Source organism: Bufo gargarizans, chromosome 4, assembly GCF_014858855.1.
Source record: "Bufo gargarizans isolate SCDJY-AF-19 chromosome 4, ASM1485885v1, whole genome shotgun sequence".
Classification (NCBI taxonomy): Eukaryota; Metazoa; Chordata; class Amphibia; order Anura; family Bufonidae; genus Bufo; species Bufo gargarizans.
In genome coordinates, this window is record NC_058083.1 from 366241110 (window position 1) to 366262656 (window position 21547).

At 40.3% G+C, this 21547-nt stretch overlaps 1 protein-coding gene across 2 annotated transcripts in view; it reads right to left on the minus strand.

Moving 5' to 3' along the window:
* SERAC1 (serine active site containing 1) overlaps window positions 1-21547 on the minus strand; it is a 284627-nt gene that overhangs the window by 145464 nt on the left and 117616 nt on the right. For both annotated transcript variants that reach the window (XM_044289309.1, XM_044289308.1), the window contains exons 3-7: window positions 17131-17167; window positions 13171-13307; window positions 10231-10323; window positions 7673-7804; window positions 4952-5073 (exon numbers count right to left, since the gene is read on the minus strand). In XM_044289309.1, the coding sequence (XP_044145244.1) occupies window positions 4952-5073; window positions 7673-7804; window positions 10231-10323; window positions 13171-13307; window positions 17131-17167 (521 nt within the window). The remainder of the gene's footprint in view (window positions 1-4951; window positions 5074-7672; window positions 7805-10230; window positions 10324-13170; window positions 13308-17130; window positions 17168-21547) is intronic.

Here is a 21547-nt window from a genome sequence, read left to right on the forward strand (position 1 = left end):
ATTTTATTATTAACGGCAAGTTACCAATAAATTTATAAATTTAATCACTAAGATATTTGCCATTCTATTTACGGTTCTACCTATAGTGAGAGTGCCCAGTATACCATTTTATATTGTTTTACTCGTAAAGGAAGGGCGAATCCTTTTTACTGTGAGCACCTCCCTCCGTGACTTCACCCACTCCTGTGCGTCTCATAATAGTACTAAAATATTTCAGGAAATATAGCAGAATATGAAAAATTAAATGTACTCCCCTTATTGAAAGAACTTAGGAAAATACATATTTGGCGAAGATTACCAATGTCAATACAGGGTCGGGTAAATCTAATAAAAATTATTTTTCTCCCTAAAATACTTTATGTTCTTCAAAATGCCCCATTGAGGTTACCGCAGAGTATTTTTAAGTTACTTGATAATTTAAGGGGGGATTTTCTCTGGAAAGGCGCTGTCCCCAGAATAAAGAAAGAAGTGTTACAGCTCCCAGTGAGAGAGGGTGGACTGGCTGTCCGAATTGTTTTTTTTATTATTTAATATCACAATATGGTCACATAAAAGGGAGTTTAAATGGTTTAGTAGGTAAACAGGTTATAAACAGACTGGGGTAGAAAGAGGAATGGAACTATTTAGAGGTGTTGGAATCGGGTACACTGGCGAAAAAGAATACAGGGAATAGAATATTAAATTTATTGGAATATATATGGCTAGAGATAAAAAAAAAACACTAGATATTACAGGGTTTTTGCACTATACACCTATCTGGAAAAATATAAATCTTAAGGAATTGCAAACGATTAAGTCTTATATAGATCTGGAAAAAAAGGGATAAAATACCTTCGCCAAATATTCGAACAGGGTAAATTGAAAGACTTTAATACACTGGTTCGAGAATTCGGGACCTCCCAAAAAGATATCTATAAATACTTTCAGCTTAGGAATGCATTGCGGACAGTTGTACAGGACGATAGATATAGAATAGAAAAATCAGATCTAATGTATAAATTCACTAAAGAGGGTGAAAGTGGAGGAATAACCGCAAAAAGATATAGGATACTGACGGAGGTCAAAAAGAAACGGATCATAATACTTGCCAAAAAAAAAAAAGGGAAAACGAACTTCAATCTTTTACGGAAGAGAAATGGAAAGATGCCCTCAGAAGTTACTCTGGGGTCTCTGATAGGGGTTCACACAAGATTGCACAGTTCTTCATAGTTCATAGGTTGCATCGATCCCCATGGATATTGAAAAAAAATGGGTCTGAGAGTCTCGGATAAATGTATAAAATGTGGGAGAGAGAGTGCCGATTTAATACACTGTTTTTGGAGATGCCCAAGATTGGTCAGATATTGGACAGAAATAGTAGAGACTGTCAATTCAATTTTGAAGGTTCAAATATCTGAAGATCCTGTGATTTGCATATTAGGGGCAACCGAACATCTGAATTTAAATAGAGATATACGAACGGTTCTCTGTAAGGTGCTGTTCCAAGCTAGACTCCTTATACTTAAGAAATGGGTAGGGGTGGACTCTCCAACAGTGGGACAATGGAGAAAAGCAGTGGACAACCTGATTAAAGAAGAACGGGTGAGGGAGGGCTATAATAAAAAACCCAAAAGTATTGATGAAGTTTGGAAGAATTGGATACTTTAGGGCTGGAGTGTCGGAAAATTTTTTTTTTTTTATAAATTTTTTTATTTTTTTTTATTTCTTTCGTTTTACGTCCCTCTCCTCTCCCTCCCCCACAAGGGTGGTGGGTGGGTAAAAGGGGAAGTAAAAATAATTTTGTATGTACAGAAAAAGCAGTCTGTTCTGGAGAAAATGAAAATGTAACTATTTTTGTAGATATCGAACTAAGATATGTGTAAGTTATGATTTTTGATTATAATAAAATAAAAAAGTATTTCAGGGTGTATGAAAAAAGGTCTAAATGGCCAACACATAGGGGCACATTTATGAAGACCGGTGTTTTAGACGCCGGTCTTAATACTCCCTATACCTGGCGGTGGATCCGCCAGAGTTATGAAGAGACACCAGCCACTACATTACTTCAGCGGATCCTCCACCACTTATAAATGTAAGACAGCTTCCTTGCTGTCTTATGTTTAGACCATTTTCTACACCTAAAACAGGCGTAGAAAATGATGAATGAGACGGGCCTGCTGGACCCTCCCCTTCCCCCATGACATGCCCACTTTTTTTAGACCTGGTGGGAAAAGTCGCAATCTGCACCAGAAATACGCCTAACTTAGACGTATTTCTGTTTGAGAAATGACCCCCATAGAAACATTAAAAAACTTTTCAACATGCTTGCCATAAAGAGTTTCTCTGGGCCCGTACATAAAAAGCCCTTTTCAGCTAAGCTGTGGAGAGAAGACACTTTATGCAGTAGTTATTATTCTGTTACTCTGCCTGTGGGCTCTGACACCTCTGAGGTAGCGACTGGATGTGCTCCTCTTACTTTCCGTTCAGCTACATCTATATTGTGCAGCTGATCAGGAAGAAAGAGAAGCACATCAGGTGGATTGTCAAAGTCACGGAAGGTTAAGTACTGCTCAAAGTGTCCTCTCTCCAGGGGCGTAACAATCGTGGTTGCAGAGGGTGCGACCGGCGGGAGGGAGGGCCCGCAGCCCCGCAAGTGCTTTTAATGGCCAGTTGCCATCGTGTCCTACTTAAAACCCATCCCGTCTCGAACCGACGCTGTTCCACCAGACTCACACACACTGTCAATTTATTCTGTGACGGCGCGAGGTCACGGGTCTCGAAAGATCACAGGATGACGGAATGATGCGGCACCGCAGAGAGCGTATGACTGGTAGTCTGGCAGCAAATCATTCATTACTCAGGGGGCAAAATGAAATACAGGGAGTGCAGAATTATTAGGCAAGTTGTATTTTTGAGGATTAATTTTATTCTTGAACAACAACCATGTTCTCAATGAACCCAAAAAACTCCTTAATATCAAAGCTGAATATTTTTGGAAGTAGTTTTTAGTTTATTTTTAGTTTTAGCTATTTTAGGGGGATATCTGTGTGTGCAGGTGACTATTACTGTACATAATTATTAGGCAACTTAACAAAAAACAAATATATACCCATTTCAATTATTGATTTTTACCAGTGAAACCAATATAACATCTCAACATTCACAAATATACATTTCTGACATTCAAAAACAAAACAAAAACAAATCAGTGACCAATATAGCCACCTTTCTTTGCAAGGACACTCAAAAGCCTGCCATCCATGGATTCTGTCAGTGTTTTGATCTGTTCACCATCAACATTGAGTGCAGCAGCAACCACAGCCTCCCAGACACTGTTCAGAGAGGTGTACTGTTTTCCCTCCTTGTAAATCTCACATTTGATGATGGACCACAAGTTCTCAATGGGGTTCAGATCAGGTGAACAAGGAGGCCATGTCATTAGATTTTCTTCTTTTATACCCTTTCTTGCCAGCCACGTTGTGGAGTACTTGGACGCGTGTGATGGAGCATTGTCCTGCATGAAAATCATGTTTTTCTTACCTTGCAGACTTCTTCCTGTACCACTGCTTGAAGAAGGTGTCTTCCAGAAACTGGCAGTAGGACTGGGAGTTGAGCTTGACTCCATCCTCAACCCAAAAAGGCCCCACAAGCTCATCTTTGATGATACCAGCCCAAACCAGTACTCCACCTCCACCTTGCTGGCGTCTGAGTCGGACTGGAGCTCTCTGCCCTTTACCAATCCAGCCATCTGGCCCATCAAGACTCACTCTCATTTCATCAGTCCATAAAAGCTTAGAAAAATCAGTCTTGAGATATTTCTTGGCCCAGTCTTGACGTTTCAGCTTGTGTGTCTTGTTCAGTGGTGGTCGTCTTTCAGCCTTTCTTACCTTGGCCATGTCTGAGTATTGCACACCTTGTGCTTTTGGGCACTCCAGTGATGTTGCAGCTCTGAAATATGGCCAAACTGGTGGCAAGTGGCATCTTGGCAGCTGCACGCTTGACTTTTCTCAGTTCATGGGCAGTTATTTTGCGCCTTGGTTTTTCCACACGCTTCTTGCGACCCTGTTGACTATTTTGAATGAAACGCTTGATTGTTCGATGATCACGCTTCAGAAGCTTTGCAATTTTAAGAGTGCTGCATCCCTCTGCAAGATATCTCACTATTTGTGACTTTTGTGAGCCTGTCAAGTCCTTCTTTTGACCCATTTTGCCAAAGGAAAGGAAGTTGCCTAATAATTATGCACACCTGATATAGGGTGTTGATGTCATTAGACCACACCCCTTCTCATTACAGAGATGCACATCACCTAATATGCTTAATTGGTAGTAGGCTTTCAAGCCTATACAGCTTGGAGTAAGACAACATGCATAAAGAGGATGATGTGGTCAAAATACTAATTTGCCTAATAATTCTGCACGTAGTGTATATAGGTGGCAAAAAAATTGAATATATGAATTGAGAGAGGGCAAAAAATTTGATATATACAGTGAGATAGGGGGCAAAAAAAATGAATATATAAATTGAGAGGGGGGGCAAAAAGGTAAAAGGGGGGCAGGGGGCCCCAATCCAAAGTTTGACCTGGGGCCCACAGAACTCTAGTTACGCCACTGCCACTCTCCACAGGTTTCACTGAAAGAGGCTGTCTTAGGTACAGGCCCGGAGAGCTCCTTTTGAACACCTTCTGTTTTGTTCCATAAATAAACTGTTTCACTACACGGATAATCTGACCATGGCAGATTATTTTATGACCAATCTCCTTAGAAATATATCTTTAGCCATTTTAGATGCACATAAGAAAGAGAGATTTTCAAGGCAGATAAGACTCCGTTGTTATCATTATTTTTATGTTATGTTATTGAAGGCATATTAGTATTAAAAGCTCTTTAGAAAAAAAGCAGATGAGTAATTCTTGATTAATCAGAACTCAGTTGAATGCATTTCTTCTTTCCCACTTATAAATCTGTCACTCACATCATCTACTTTTGGCAGCGCTGGAGGAGGAAGGAAGAATCGAAGGTCTACATTTTTGCTCCTGGCTAACCCAACCGTTGTTCTTCTGTCACATGCTTGTGCCACTGTCCGATACTGGTAATCTGCAAAATCACAAAGTCTGGTGCTCACTTGAGGAGAATATCTCACTAGAGATAACAAAACTGGCTTATAAATTAAGCTGCTGATGTTATAAGTCTATCAGACAAGGACATAGTATAAACCTCTATGGCAGTTCTGTAGAGTACATGCTAAATGACCCAACCTTGGTACACATGATTGATATTAAAACGTCAATCACCTCATCCACAAGGACGCCTCACGCATTTTCTACATTTATTTTTATATTGTCGCTTATTTAAAAGCACTATTACATTCATCAGTAAGCTTTATTATATTCTATTGCATAATGCCCCACGGAGAAAGTGACACATCAACCATATTACTTACTAGTTTGATAAACTTGCACTAGAGATATGCATTCTACAGTAAACCAATGTGAAAACCTCCCCCACTGCATTTTTTCAGCAATGTCTATCAAGAATCTAAGCCACTTCTCTAAATTAGCAACTTCCAATTAAAGTACTGCTCCAAGATGTTAAAGTACCACAAGTGTTTTGTCTTTGATTCATCAGGGGGCATCTATTATTGATACAGAATATAAATCATAATAGTTATTACAATAGAATACAGGGCAGACACACACAGTAAGTGCCCTGAGGCTACAGAACCCAGCAGAGGTTATATAGTAGCACCAACAGAATTTGTTAGGTTAATTTCACAACAGTGAGTTCTCAGTCAGGATGAATTCCATCTTGTGAACAGACAGGATCCGGACTGAGCACTGACCCATTCATTTTTACAGGTACACGCACATGAGCATTTTTTTTTTTTCCACTGATCAGCTGTTCAGGAAAAATCACAGCATGTTCTACAGTCATCTGTTTTTCACTCAGGACTGGTCCATTCTAATCAATGGGTCGGCGAAAAAAACTGACAGCACAGGCATGGCATCCAGATGCAGTCCATTTTGCACAGATGGTTGCTAGGAGATGCTGTGTGTTATTCTTCAGTTTTTTGTCACGTACGTGAAAAACAGATGTAAACAGGATGCAATCATGGCGGAAAAAATGGAAACACTAAATGCAATGGCAGACAAAAATGATTCAACTTGCATGCAAAACCATCAGATTTTCACTGACTCTGACACATTGTGTGTTACTCTTGTGAAAGAGCTACATGCCGAATTTTACATCCACAGCATGTTGTCACCCCTGATAATCCATGACAAATCCGCTTGCGTGTGGCTGTACCCTAGTACAGTCAGTTGGACGTGCAGATCATTATTACAAAGTAACTTACTAATCACAGTAAACTTTTAGACTAAGCCCTCACTCTGATATGATAAAATCTGAGACTCTCAGCCAATATATTTTGATCAAAACACATCTGTGCGCGCCTATCAGGGCCAAGGTGGTCTCAGTCAGGCAGGTTCTACTCTAAACCTACCTATGCTGTTGGGTATCTACATTCAGGAGAGCAGACCCTACACATAGTGTGTTGCTCCTAGTCACTTCTATGTGCATCCAGCAACCGATGAAAGGAGGAGCAAGCACACCTATATGTACCACCTTAAAGGAATTGTCCGGGTTCAGAACTGAACCCGGTCATACCTCCATTTTCACCCAGGCAGCCCCCCTGATTTGAGCATTGGAGCAGTTCATGCTCCGATGCTCTCCTTTGCCCTGCGCTAAGTCAACCAGGGGAAAGGCATTTTCAGGAGTTACGGTGACGAACCAGGCTCTCCATGGGGCTACCAGGAAGCCCGCCGGTGACGTCACTGAAAACACTGCTGGGCGGAAACAAAAGAGCCCATGCCCTGCGCAATCTAGTGTAGGGCAAGGGAGCGCATCGGAGCATGAGCATCGGGGGTGCTGCCTGGGTGAAAATATGGGCGGTCTGTTTGATAGGACGGGAAAAAGTGCATATGCTACTCCCAGGATAAAATAGAAGCGTATTTTCAATTGAGGGTGTCACTCCCTCAAGTGTATACTACAAACTAAGCAAAAATCACAGAATTTTCACTCTGTCAGGCAGCGCAGATGACGGCTCCTTTTCTCTTATAAACACTCATTATAGCTCAGGTCTTATCTTACTGATAAGAATGTGGCTTAAATAAGTGTTTAGGGCTGTTTAGTAATTTAGAGATAAGGTTTATTAAATGACTAATAGTTTGCAACATTTAACCCTTTGTAACAGAACAGCTCAATATTTTTTAATAAAGACGGAAATGAAAAAATGCTTTTTAGTCCAAAATGAATAAAATTCAATTATAAAAGAAAATTAGCCTCAAAGGTGTACATAGCTTTTAAAGAGATTTTCTGGTAATGTGCTGTGATGTGTTGCTTGTGACCACTTCACCACTGGCTGGAGTGTTGCATGTGGCCATTCTCATAGCCAGCTGGCTGCTAGGACCGGAAGATGGAGACCGTTGGGGTAGTGTGGAGGGCTGAAGCAGCAGGAAGCAGGTAAGTATGAATCTTTTGTTTCAGGAACATGCTATGGGCACTTCATAATTAAAAAAAATATATATTTTTTACAGAAAATCCCTTTAAAATTCTTCCTGCTGGATCCACTTCTGACTTGGCTAAAAAACAAACCAAACAAAAACAAACAAAAAAGCATTTAAAAGCTGCACCTTACCACGCCAATAATGGATTCCTGCCATGTTCTGGACAGCTTCCAATCTGACTTTTTTATCTGTTGACTGTGTGCCCTTCAAAAGAAGCCAAAGAGGAAGCTCGTGGTCCTCCATGTTTGATTTGCTGTATTTTTCTATAAATAAATGCATTTGATATATAAATAGTATGTTCTTCAGAATATCATAGTTAATAGTCAAGAAATGTTTTGAACAAATAATTAATCAATTATAATAAATACATGGTTTAAAGCTCCACAGGAGAACAGTCGCTAGCCTCTCAGAATTTTCTATATTAATTAAAGGAGATGTGTCACCCCAAAAAAAATCTGCCAGCTAAAACCAGATAGCATCACATACCCTTTTTTTCTCATTTCTTTTTATTTTCTAATTACAGATTTTATTTGTATTCTATTTCCTGAACATAATTATGGGGGCCTCCATCTTGCCTGAGCTGTTGTTAACAGCATTTAGAGAGCATTAAAAAATTGCTTTACGACAGCCCTGCAGGCCATAGACACAATGGACAGGATGGGAACTCATTGACTGAGTTTTCTAGGCATGCTGTGTGACCTGTGCAGAGGTCATTGTACAAGGAAAGAATAAGCTTTGACAATCACGTATTGTGAACAATAAATCCTGACTTATCTATCATTCTAATCCTTCCAGTAATGATCTGTACAGACCAATAAGTGACATCTATTATTAGGCTTAGTGGCCAGTAAGAAAACTGCTGAATTTTATGTTTTTTGTTTAAATATAGAAATTGACATAGAAAATTGAAAATAACACCATGAAAGATTCTTTAAAAATATGTTTAAGCGCAAAAAGGTGATTTAAACAATAGGTCATTTTCTGATGACACACTTCCCTTAAACTTTTTTTTTCTGGGATTACAATATTCATGGGCATCCAATTCACTTAAATGGGCCAAATCTGCAATTCCTAGTGCAGCCAGTTAGTTGTAGGTCTAACAGCTAATCAGCAGGAATGCCGAGATTTATATATATATATATATATATATATATATATATATATATATATACTTATGATAACTTAGAAAGTTCCAGCAATCACAAAGTTTAATAAAACCCTTTAACAAAATCAGCTGAAATTGTACTACACTGAGTTTTATTAAAATAAGCCTCATTGCTTTATTTTAATAAGCTTATTGCATTTATGTTCTTTTAACTATTTCTTTACCTTTGTTATGTACTTTTGTTAATTACAACTAATGGGCGGTCCTTTTTTTTGCTGATCCTCAATCGTTGTTGGACTGTATATACTTGTATCTATGTATACTCTGTACGCATAGTACATGCTCATACTAATTCTTACATTTACACAAAACATTGCTATCCATGGCATGGCTCTCATGTACGCCATGGCTAGGCAGCAATAATGAAAATTCCTCTCCAACAAGAAAGTCGATTCCTGATGAAAATTCTCAATGGTTTAAAAATATTAGGAATGAAAACAAAAACAGAGGCACTCCTTTGCTCTAACAATTACAACTGCTCCAGTCCAACACTTGTAGAATGTGGATTGAAGCTACCTCATCCTTAAACTAAGACATCAGTAATGTAAAGTTGGCCATAAACATTAGATGTATATTGGTCAAATCAGCCTAACCATCTAATGTGTATGGGGGCATACCAACGACAGATGTTGTGAGAGATAAGGATCAAGCAGTTGGGTATCAGCTGCTAGATCCTTTTGTTCAGAGGGAGATAAGCTGATGCCAGAGGAGTCAGCAGTCTGGTAGTAATTTCCTCCTCCTCTTTCTACTGAGAACAATTCTTATTGGGTAGACATGTACATCAGGGAACAGGACTTATAACCGACAGGTATCTTTTGTGTATCGCCGCCCTTACTCAGGACTTGTCAGAGATTCTCTAGACCTTGACCTACAGTATTTGTTGCCTACCTAGGCTTTAGGCTGTATTAGACAGCCTGATTTAACAGGCAATTGTTGTGATGGAAGCGTTCCTTCCTGGAAATCGTATGCTCACTAGTAGAGGAGACTGCTGCTATTACATGTAGCGATCTTCTCCTCAGTAAAGGGAGGAGCAATCATTACACCATCGCTCTTCCCTATACTGAATCATTTTTTGCCGGCAGCAGATCATGATTAGACACCACGATCTACCCCCTGAAAATGATGATTTTTTAACCTGTCCAAAGATTTTGATTGACCTATGAACAAGCTCATTCATTGGGCAATCAGCGGTGGTATTAGACTGCTAGATGATCACTAACGAGCATTACTACAGATGTAGCTGAGCTTAACTTGATTCTGATAACTCATATCACAGTATAGCTCAGCTGCATCTGTAGCAACACTCATTGGCGATTATCTGCCAAAAAATCGGCAGATGTATTACAGTCTTTAGACCTTGCATTATTTTTGTTGCACACCTTTGTATATATTCATAAGAATATATATTTTTTATTTTTCTAAGATGCAGTCTCCAGAATTGAGCACATATTGCAAATGTTTCTAAAACTCTGTAATAGTAAAATTAAGACTTTCAAATTTACACACTCATTTACTTTACAGTACCTCTATCATATTCTTTCCTGAACAGTCTTGATGAAGCTTCCAGAGCTTTTATAGTTGTTTTGTGAAACTCTTTTCTTAATTTATTTGTGATTCCTAAAAACATAATATGCAAACAGTGATCAGTGAATAATGTGTAGAATTGAGAAAAGCCAAATGGTTCATCCTATGAAAAATGTACATATTAGTGATATTAATGTAAAAAGTCATTGGAAATATGTTATAAACCAATATATACTACATGGCTAAAAGTATGTGGACCTCTGATCATCACCTCTACAGTATATGAGCTTGTTGGACATCCCATACCAAAACCAAAGTAAAATCCCAAAATATGGAAAGAGATCGCAGCACTCCCAAGTTTCCAAAGATAGTGTTTTATTCAACAAAATGTGCAACATTTTGACCTTACGTGGTCTTTTAGAAGCTTTTTCTATTTTATTTTTATACCAAAACTATAGGCGTTAGTATGTATTTTACCCTCCTTTTCAGCAGCTGTAACAGCTTCCTCTCTTCTAGGAAATCTTTCCACAAGGATCTGAAGTGTATCTTTAGGAATATGTACCCACGCCACCAAAAGAGGTCAGAGATTAATATTGGATGAGAAGGTCTGTCTCGCAATTAACCTTCTAATTCATCGCAAATATGTTGTCCATTATAATTAACCAGGGATACAGCTATATAACAAGTGCACAGTTATTTAAAAGGAGTAGCCTGACATGCTACTCTTCTGTGTAGGGATTGACCGATTATCGGATTGACCAATTTCGGCCGATATGCCTGATTTTCAAAGTTATCGGTATCGGCATCTAACCTTGCCGATATGGCGATAATGCGTCCAGCGCTGCTTGCTTATGAGAAAATATGGCGCTTGGCTCACTGTGAGGACCTGCACTTCTGCACTTTATATTTTAGCACAACTCTCTCTTGAGGTTAAAGCGTGGTGGAAACATTGGTCAATTATTTATGATACACTTGCACATTAGTATTTTAGGCAGCATTTTCATTTTGTGTAAGTTTATAGACTGTTTCATTGCACTAGGCAGCTGTCATGTTGTGCCATTAACTGTATTAGAACATGCACATTTGGATACATACTATAATAATATGTGACCCCCTGCTTTATGTGTGCAACCTTACCCCTACAGAATATTGTGTATTTTATGCTATAGCCCAATAAAGTATGATATTTATTCACAATGAACCTTGTGTATAGTTGGTGTTAACTGTATCAACTACAGATAGTATGGTTTCAGTGCCTAAGCAATTTGATGATAAGATCTTCTCCGATCTGCAGGTCTGATCACTGAATGACAATAGAGATATAATGTAATAAGCCTGTAATTTGATCTCTGCCACTATGCAGATAATGTACTGGTACATGAAATGTAATGGTAGTCACTGTACATTTGACATTAAAACAAATAGTGGAATTACCTGAAATATCTCTCAAATCCAACAATAAAAGGCTGTGTACACCTTTGGGGGCAATTTTTTATTAATATTTCATTATAATTATTTTGACCTAAAAAAATAACCTTTTCAATTGATTTTTATTAATATGGAATCATTTTTCTCTACAGAGCTGACATACTCTACTAGCTGCCTTACCTTATAAACACTCATTAACACTCATTAAAGCTCAATCCTTATCTTACTGATAACAATGTATGTCACGGATCAGCGGATGTGAACCCACTGTGCCACTGACTGGCTATACTCTAGAGGGGTGTGTGTAAACAACTATCTGATATTCACCAGAGCCTCAGATGGTGAGGATGGACTTGAGCTCTTAGGGTAGATGCAGGAGCTACTCCAGAGCAATCACCAAGTCAGTGGCAGCTGGTCTAGGCATACCAGGGAGTACCTGAGCAGGTACGTGAGGTATAAGCAGAGACGTAACCAGGACCAACGGTGCAGGACCGAAGGATGAGGCAAAGGCATCGTCAGACAGGCAGGAGGTCGGGACAGGCGGCACAGGTCAGGCAATCCGGGCCGGCAACAGGAGAATCAACGCAGGCAGGGATGAGATGAAAAGCAGAGTCCAGGAACGAAGTACAAGATCAGAAGCACCAGTGTTTATCAGGCTCTGTAGCAAACACAAGGACCTTGACACTGAGGCATCTGGGAAAAATAAATACCTGCATGAGAGCCCAGGGAGTGATGTGTGCCGCCCCTAGAGCAGGGTAACATGACACCAGCTGAACTCAGGGCTGTGTCCAGGGCTGAATAGAAGCTGTGGAGTGGAATCCTCAGAAGCAATATCACTTTTACAAACAGAATGACCCCGGACTGCAGCGGTAATTGGGGGAACAGGGGCGCACCACAGCCGCTGTTACAATGTGGCTTAAATAAGTGTTTATGACCTCTTAGTAGTTTAGAGATAAGGCTTATTAGATGACCGGAAGAAAGTGAAAGTACCAGTCACACAGTTAGAAAAACGCTTAACCTTTTGTGACTGAGCAGCTCAATATTTTTAATAAAGGCCAATTAAAAATATGATTTTTAGCCAAAAATAAGTTAAATGCAATGATAATTTTTTTTTACTCCAAAGGTGTATATAGCCTTTAAAGCAGTGTGTATGGTGAGCATCTAGTATGTATGGTGATTTCCTGACTTTATCGCGATAACAGATGGGGGAGAAAAGAAGGGTTTAGCATGTTGGATTTGAACATGCCTAATTCTTTGTTCTCAAATGAGATAAGTCACTGCCAGAGGTGTCTGTCAGTAGCTCATACCTCTCATTTCAAATGGGCACATGGACACTTGGCCAAGCCAAGAGAGTATGTGTATGGCGGTATCAGGCATAAAAACAGCAGACATCCCACAATTCACCATTAAACTGGGGCCTTAGCTTCAATGGTTTTGAAACAATATTCAGGAATAACAGCGCGGTTTAGGATAACACAGTATAGAATCCTAAGCAATAGAAATATTTCTTACCTTGCAAATTATTTTTATCTGCTGCCAAAGTGTGCACATAGATATATGACTTCAACTTCTCTTGTTGGACTGCTTGCGTGTCAAGTGTAATGGCTTTTCTGAGGGACTGGATTTCATACGTGATAAACACACAACCTCTGGTTGCAAAAAAAAAGATAATAGATGACTTAAAAAAATAAAATATCATCTTCAATGCCTTTCCTTCCATAATAATGACCAACATACAGTGACTTGCAAAAGTATTCACCCCCCCTCCCCCTTGACTTCTTTTGTATTTTGGTACATTACAGCCTTAAGTTCAATGCTTTGTTAATCTGAATTTTATGTGATGGACCAGAACACAATAGTCTAAGTTGGTGAAGTGAAATGAGAAAAATATATAAATAAAACTATTGTTTAGAAATGGAAAACTGTCATGTGCGTATGTATTCACCCCCTTTGTTAGGAAGCCCATAAAAAGCTCTGGTGCAACCAATTACCTTCAGAAGTCACATAATTAGTGAAATGATGTCCACCTGTGTGCAAGTGTCACATGATGTGTCATTAATTATACACACCTTTTTTGAAAGGCCCCAGAGGCTGCAACACCTAAGCAAGAGGCATCACTAACCAAACACTGCCATGATGACCAAGGAACTCTCCAAACAAGTAAGGGACAATGTTATTGAGAAGTAGAAGTCAGGGTTAGGTTTTAAAAAAATATCCAAATGCTTCATGATCCCCAGGAGCACCATCAAATGTATCATAACCAAATAGAAAGAACATGGCACAACAGCAAACCTGCCAAGTGACGTCCGCCCACCAAAACTCACAGACCGGGTAAGGAGGGCATTAATCCGAGAGACCTAAGGTAACCCTGGAGGAGCTGCAGAGTTCCACAGCAGAGACTGGAGTATCTGTACATAGGACGACAATAAGCCGTACGCTCCATAGAGTTGGGCTTTATGGCAGAGTGGCCAGCAGAAAGACATTACTTTCAGCTAAAAACAAAAAGGCATGTTGTGAGTTTGCAAAAAGGCATGTGGGAGACTCCCAAAATGTATGGAGGAAGGTGCTCTGGTCTGATGAGACTAAAATTTAACTTTTCGGCCATCTAAAAAAACTTTATGTCTGGTGCAAACCCAACACATTACATCACCCAGAGAATACCATCCCCGCAGTGAACCATGGTGGTGGCAACATCATGCTGTTGGGATGTTTTTCATTAGCCGGGACTGGGAAACTGGTCAGAGCTGAGGCAAAGATGGATGGTGCTAAATACAGGTATATTCTTGAGCAAAACCTGTACCACTCTGTGCGTGATTTGAGGCTAGGACGGAGGTTCACCTTCCAGCAGGACAATGAGATCAAACACAATGCTAAAGCAACATGTGAGTGGTTTAAGGGGAAACATGTAAATGTGTTTGAATGGCCTAGTCAAAGTCCAGATCTCAATCCAATAGAAAATCTGTGGTCAGACTTAAAGATTGCTGTTCACAAGCACAAACCATCCAACTTGAAGGAGCTGGAGCAGTTTTACAAGGAGTAGTGGGCAAAATTCCCAGTGGTAAGATGTGGCTAGCTCATAGAGACTTATCCAAAGCGACTTATAGCTGTGATTGCCGCAAAAGGTGGCTCTACAAAGTATTGACTTTAGGTGGTTAAATAGTTATGCACATTCACTTTTTCTGTTATTTTGTCCTATTTGTTGTTTGTATCACAATAAAATAAAATAAAAACATCTTCAAAGTTGTGGGCATGTTCTGTAAATTAAATTATGCTAATCCTCAAACAATTCATTGTAATTCCAGGTTGTGAGGCACCAAAATATGAAAAAAGTCAAGGGGGTGAATACTTTTGCAAGGCACTCTATACTGCAAATAAAGTGTGTCTCAATGCACACAAATAACTGGCTTCTATTCCCTAGAAGATAAAATAGTAATGTTTATGAGAAGAAGCCATTTGTTCATTTTTCATGAACAAAATAATTTCTAAATTATCTGTGTCCCAATTACAAAACCATGTGAGGTTGCCATCTAGCATTCAACTGTCATTTTTACTGTAAAGTTGCCTATCCCTAAATGTAAACTTTTTCTATTAAGCAAGTATATGCAAAAAAAACTTACAGTAAGTGTATCTGTCTAAAATGACTAAAATAGACAACATCCAGCAAATTGAGATTTGCCCTAGCAGTTGATGATCCCAAAAGTGGACACTTTGTAACAGTAACATTACAGTTAGCCCAACTGGTAATACGTTGTGTAAGTAAGACCTTCAAATGATCAGGGCAGATTGTCATTGTTTATGTAAACAACAAAAGTTCCAGAAGCAATTTCCACAAATTCTGACGGCATTTTGATACAGTCCCTTTACATGGGATGACGATCTAGCAGACTGTCAGGAAGGAAGTGTTCCGACAATCTGCTTATTACTAGTGGTAGAGACCACTGCATTTAACATGCACCTCCAGCTGCTTCAGAGTATGGGAAGGAGCAATCACTAATACCATCACTCTTCCCCATATAGACTAATTGTTTTCGGCAGCAGATCACGTTTACACAGCACGATCTGCCACTGGAAAACGATTATCTCTTGTGCTGCGCAAAAGATACAATTATTCGATATACGAGTGTTTTGCTCATTCATTGGGTGATTGGCAGTGTAAAGGGCCCTTAAATAAGCTTTATCTGCTGAAATCAGAAAACCTATTTAAAGAAGACCTTTCACTAGAATAAAACATCTAAACTAACTATACAGACATGGAGTGCGGCGCCCAGGGATCTCCCTGCACTTACTGTTATACCTGGGCGCCGCTCCGTTCTCCCGGTATAGGCTCCGGTATCTTCATAGTTAGGCTACACCCAGGGGAACCTGCCGGCGTCTCATCCTCCCATGCTGTAGCGCTGGCCAATCGCAGCGCTCAGCTCATAGCCTGAGAGAAAAGAAAGCCTCTCATGCTATGAGCTGAGCGCTGCGATTGGCCAGCGCTACAGCATGGGAGAATGAGACGCCGGACAGTTCCCCTGGGTGGAACCTAACTATGAAGATACCGTAGGCTATACCGGGAGAACGGAGCGGCGCCCAGGTATAACCGTAAGTGCAAGGAGATGCCTGGGCGCCGCTCTCCATGTCTGTATAGTTAGTTTAGATGTTTTATTCTAGTGAAAGGTCCTCTTTAATTCCATCACAAAAGTAGGACAAAAATGGAGCTCTAAACACAATAAATATATTGTTTAAGAAGCTTGAACATGGCATTAAGATACAAAATACATTTAAAAAATCTGAATAAATGAAAGGGTTTTTTACTTCCGCTCTATAGTTGATAAGGGCTCACGCACACAAGTGTAATGGCTCAATGCCCGCATTGGGGACTGTAAACGATGGGTCTACAATATACGGGCACTGTCCGTGTGCACTCCATGCTGAAGATACATTGACTTGAATGGGTCCGTGATCCGCATGATACAACCAAAGATAGGACTTCATCTATCTTTTGCAGAGCAGAGGCATGGATCGGAAGCCCATGAAAGTACCTTGAAGCACTTCCAACAGCGTTCAGGTCCCAGTCTAAGCATTCTCATTTTATATACTGACCTTTTATGTGGTACAGTGTCAAATGCTTTGGAGAAGTCGAGATATACGACATCCATTGATTCGCTGCTGTCAAGTCTAGAACTTACCTCCTCATAGAAACTGATTAAATTAGTTTGACATGACCGCAAGAAATAGAACATGTTCTATCTTTGGCAGGATATTGCGGATCACAAACCCATACGAGTCAACGGGTCCACACCTTAATACGGAGTGCACACGGTCAGTAGCTGTGGATTGCGGACTGCTATTTGTATAACATAATATAATAAAATGTGCTATCATCAGCTGATACATCGGAGGCAGTAGTATGGTCTAGTTGTCAGTAGTAAGTGCAGTTACAGCATACTTCTGTTTGCATTCACCTATTAAAACAAATAATGCACTTACCCTAAAAACAGTGATCCTGTAATCCTTGCAATATTTCCTAAAAGAAGACAATAACACATGGCACATCATAATTGTATCATCATATATATGCAGGTAATTTGTGTGGTTACAGTTCAGAGCACCTCAAAATGCAAATCCAGTTAGAAGTAATGCACTTGAGAGGACACGGTATGATGTGACCAGGGAGACGCATCGCACTGAGCAGCTGGCTATATGGGAACAGAACTGCCTCCAGGAGGAAGATGGAGACTGAGGCAACACTTCCATCATGGCTCTCATCTGCCTGGCATTTTGGCAATATGCATCCCTTCCTGCAGTCAGCAGATAACAGAGTTGAGGTATGTGCAATCTCCTCTGATGATAATTACAGCCCACCCTTAAAGATGTCTATGCTGTGGTTCCCATTTGCAATTCCACTTAAGCCACTCCAAATATGGGCTTGTGCCATCTTTTTTTTTTTTTTACTCGTTTTATTAAAGTATAACAAGCGAAGTTGGCATGTTACATACAGTATATTAATAAAATACAGGCACAAGCACAAGTTTACATACAGGACCGATGGTGAGTCACATATAGATCACTTCAGAGTGCATTATTATTTCACTGTAATGCCTAATAACAATAAAGGAAAATTAACAGTAGAAGGCGTTGCGACTTTATTTTGTGCTGTCTGCAATGTGTATACATTCAATAAAGGGGGTTTCATTATACAGAGTGCATATGAGCCGATGATACTGTCAATGGTTAAGAACACCAGGATCCCCAAACCTTCTCAAATTTCTGAGGACATTTTCTATGGGAGAACATAATTTTTTCCCAGGGAATTATTTGGTTTACTAAGGCTTTCCATTGAGCGACTGTAGGCGGTCTCTCAGCCATCCATCTGAGAGCCACTGCCTTTCTAGCCATGAACAGCGACTCCCTCAGGAAAATACAGTTATCATCAATTACTCCCAGAAGGCACTTTTTAGGGCACAACTCAAGGGCTCCGGGAACCAAAGAAGATAGTACTGAAACTACATCTCTCCAGTAGTTCTGAACATAGGTACATTTCCATATCAGATGCCAAAAGCCCGCACCTGGTTGTGCACACCTGTGGCACCTGCTATGCGTCAACCTGCCCATCTTATATAGCCTGACCGGAGTGAGGTAGCTCCTGTGAAGTATAAATAACTGAATAAGTCTATTGTTAAAGGGAACCTGTCACCAGTTTTATGGTGTCCTAACTAAGGGCAACAGAAATAAGTGACTGATTCTCTTAGCAAAATGCTGGGTCACTTTCTTTAATTGACCCAGTCAATCTGCCAACATCTTGTATTGAAAAGCTCCAGCTGATAATGATGAGTCATGAATATTCATGAGCTCCTGACTCTCCCCACCCACCTGCTGCTGAATGACAGTTTGTTTCCATGGGAATCAGCAGCAGGTGGGCAGGGGAGTGGCTATAGCTCTGAATTTAATATACACTGGACTCTATGACCTCACGCTGGACTCAAATCAGCTTATTAGCATACGGCATGCAGCATCTTTGTGTGTATATTATGAGGTAACCATCTGTCACACCAGTAAGTGAATACATCTAAGGCACTTTTTAGTAGTTAATGATTGTATATAATTAGTTAGATTATAATCAAATATCCACATGACAGGTTCCCTTTAAGGGCAGGTGATAACCCTGATGGAGCTTCTAATGCCTCATTCCATTCCTCTGTAGTGAGGCTTGTGATGCACTCCCTCCATCTAGTCTCCGCCAGTAACATAGTAACATAGTACATAAGGCCGAAAAAAGACATTTGTCCATCCAGTTCGGCCTGTTACCCTGCAAGTTGATCCAGAGGAAGGCAAAAAAAAAAAAAAGCCCGTTAGGTAGAAGCCAATTTTCCCCACTTTAGGGGAATAAAATATTACTTCCGGACTCCAATCAGGCAATCAGAATAACTCCCTGGATCAACGACCCCTCTCTAGTAGCTATAGCCTGTAATATTATTAAGCTCCAGAAATACATCCAGGCCCCTCTTGAATTCCTTTATTGTACTTACCATCACCACCTCCTCAGGCAGAGAGTTCCATAGTCTCACTGCTCTTACCGTAAAGAATCCTCTTCTATGTTTGTGTACAAACCTTCTTTCCTCCAGACGCAGAGGATGTCCCCTCGTCACAGTCACAATCCTGGGGATAAATAGCTGATGGGATAGATCTCTGTACTGACCCCTGATATATTTATACATATTAATTAGATCTCCCCTCAGTCGTCTTTTTTCTAAAGTGAATAGCCCTAATTTTAATAATCTTTCAGTTATTACTTTAGATGCCCTCCTCTGGACCTTCTCCAGCTCTGCTATGTCTGCCTTGTTTACAGGAGCCCAGAACTGTACACAATACTCCATGTCTGGTCTGACTATGTTCTTATCACGGGAATCTATGCCCCTTCTGATGCAACCCATTATCTTATTGGCCTTGGCAGCAGCTGCCTGACACTGTTTTTTGCAGCTTAGTTTGCTGTTTATTAAAATTCCTAGATCCTTTTCCATGTCAGTTTTACCGAGTGTTTTACCATTTAGTATGTACGGGTGACTTGCATTTTTCCTTCCCATGTGCATAACTTTACATTTATCAATGTTAAACCTCATCTGCCACTTATCTGCCCAAGCCTCCAATCTATCCAGATCCTTCTGTAGTAGTATACTGTCCTCGTCAGTGTAAATTACTTTACACAGTTTAGTGTCATCTGCGAAAATTGATACTTTACTATGCAAGCCTTCTACAAGATCATGAATAAATATATTGAAGAGAATAGGGCCCAATACTGACCCCTGAGGTACCCCACTAGTGACAGTGACCCAATCTGAGTGTGTACCGTTAATAACCACCCTCTGTTTTCTATCACTGAGCCAGTTACTTACCCACATACAGACGTTTTCTCCCAGTCTGAGCATTCTCATTTTATATACTAACCTTTTATGTGGTACAGTGTCAAATGCTTTGGAGAAGTCCAGATACACGACATCCATTGATTCGCTGCTGTCAAGTCTAGAACTTACCTCCTCATAGAAACTGATTAAATTAGTTTGACATGACCGATCCCTCACGAAGCCATGCTGATATGACGTTATTTGCTTATTTCCGTTGAGATGCTCTAATATAGCATCTCTCAGAAAACCTTCAAACAGTTTACCCACAACAGATGTTAAACTTACCGGCCTATAGTTTCCAGGCTCTGTTTTTGGCCCCTTTTTGAATATTGGCACCACATTTGCCATGCGCCAATCCTGTGGGACATTCCCTGTCAGTATAGAGTCTGCAAATATCAGAAATATGGGTCTGGCTATGACATTACTTAATTCCTTTAGGATACGGGGGTGTATGCCATCCAGTCCTGGCGATTTGTCTATTTTAATCTTTTTAAGTCGCTGTTGTACTTCTTCCTGGGTCAGACAGGACACTTTTAATGGGGAATTTATTTTTGCATTCTGCATGTCATCTGACAGTTTATTTTCCTCAGTGAATACATTGGAGAAAAAACTATTTAACAGCTTTGCTTTCTCCTCGTCGCTCTCTGCGACTTCCCCCTCATTACTCTTTAAAGGGCCGACACCTTCAGTAGAGAGCGTGAGCTGAAGTGTGTATCGCAGCTGCAAGTATCTGAAAAAGTGAGGGCGCACCACACCCACCTTCGCTTGAAGCTGAGTAAAAGAGAACAAAATCCCATTCTCATAGAGGTCTTTCAGCGTAAGTACTCCATACCCCCGCTAAATGCCCCTTCCCTCACACTGCATCAGTATAGGTAATGTTGAGTTATCCCATAGTGGCATCTCATCCGGAAGGTCAGAATAGTGTTGGAGCTTTGCAGCTTTCCAGACCTGGTGCGCCAACTTATGGATAGGCAATGGATGCCCAGAGACTACTGCTAGGTCTTCCAATACAGGCCACAAACTAGATAGCTGCAGATAATATTGTAGGTAGTATTCTGAGTTAGGGAGTTCTACACTTGAGACCCACAGTGCCAAGTACCTCAATTGCCCGGCCAAAAAGTACAGGAATAAATCTGGAAGGGCTGCCCCTCCCTTTTGCCAGCTCCTTTGTAGCGTCTCCAGTGCCAGTTTCCTTCTCTCCTTCCCCCACACAAAAGCGGCCATTAAAGAGTGTAAACGACTGAAAAAGTTTTTTGGGACTGGGGTACACGCATGTTCAAGTAAATACAAGGCTTTAGGCAGTAGGGTCCGATTTGGTCCAGTTAATACGGAGACCTGAATAAAAACCAAAGCGCTCAATAATGACTATTACTCTTGGCAACGTTCACTCTACCTCATCCATATAGACAATTAGGTAATCTGCATAGAGGCCAATCCTCTCTTCCCTATTGCCCAAAGTGACCCCTTTAATCAGCGGGTCTCGCCGAACTCTAAGCGCCAGGTGT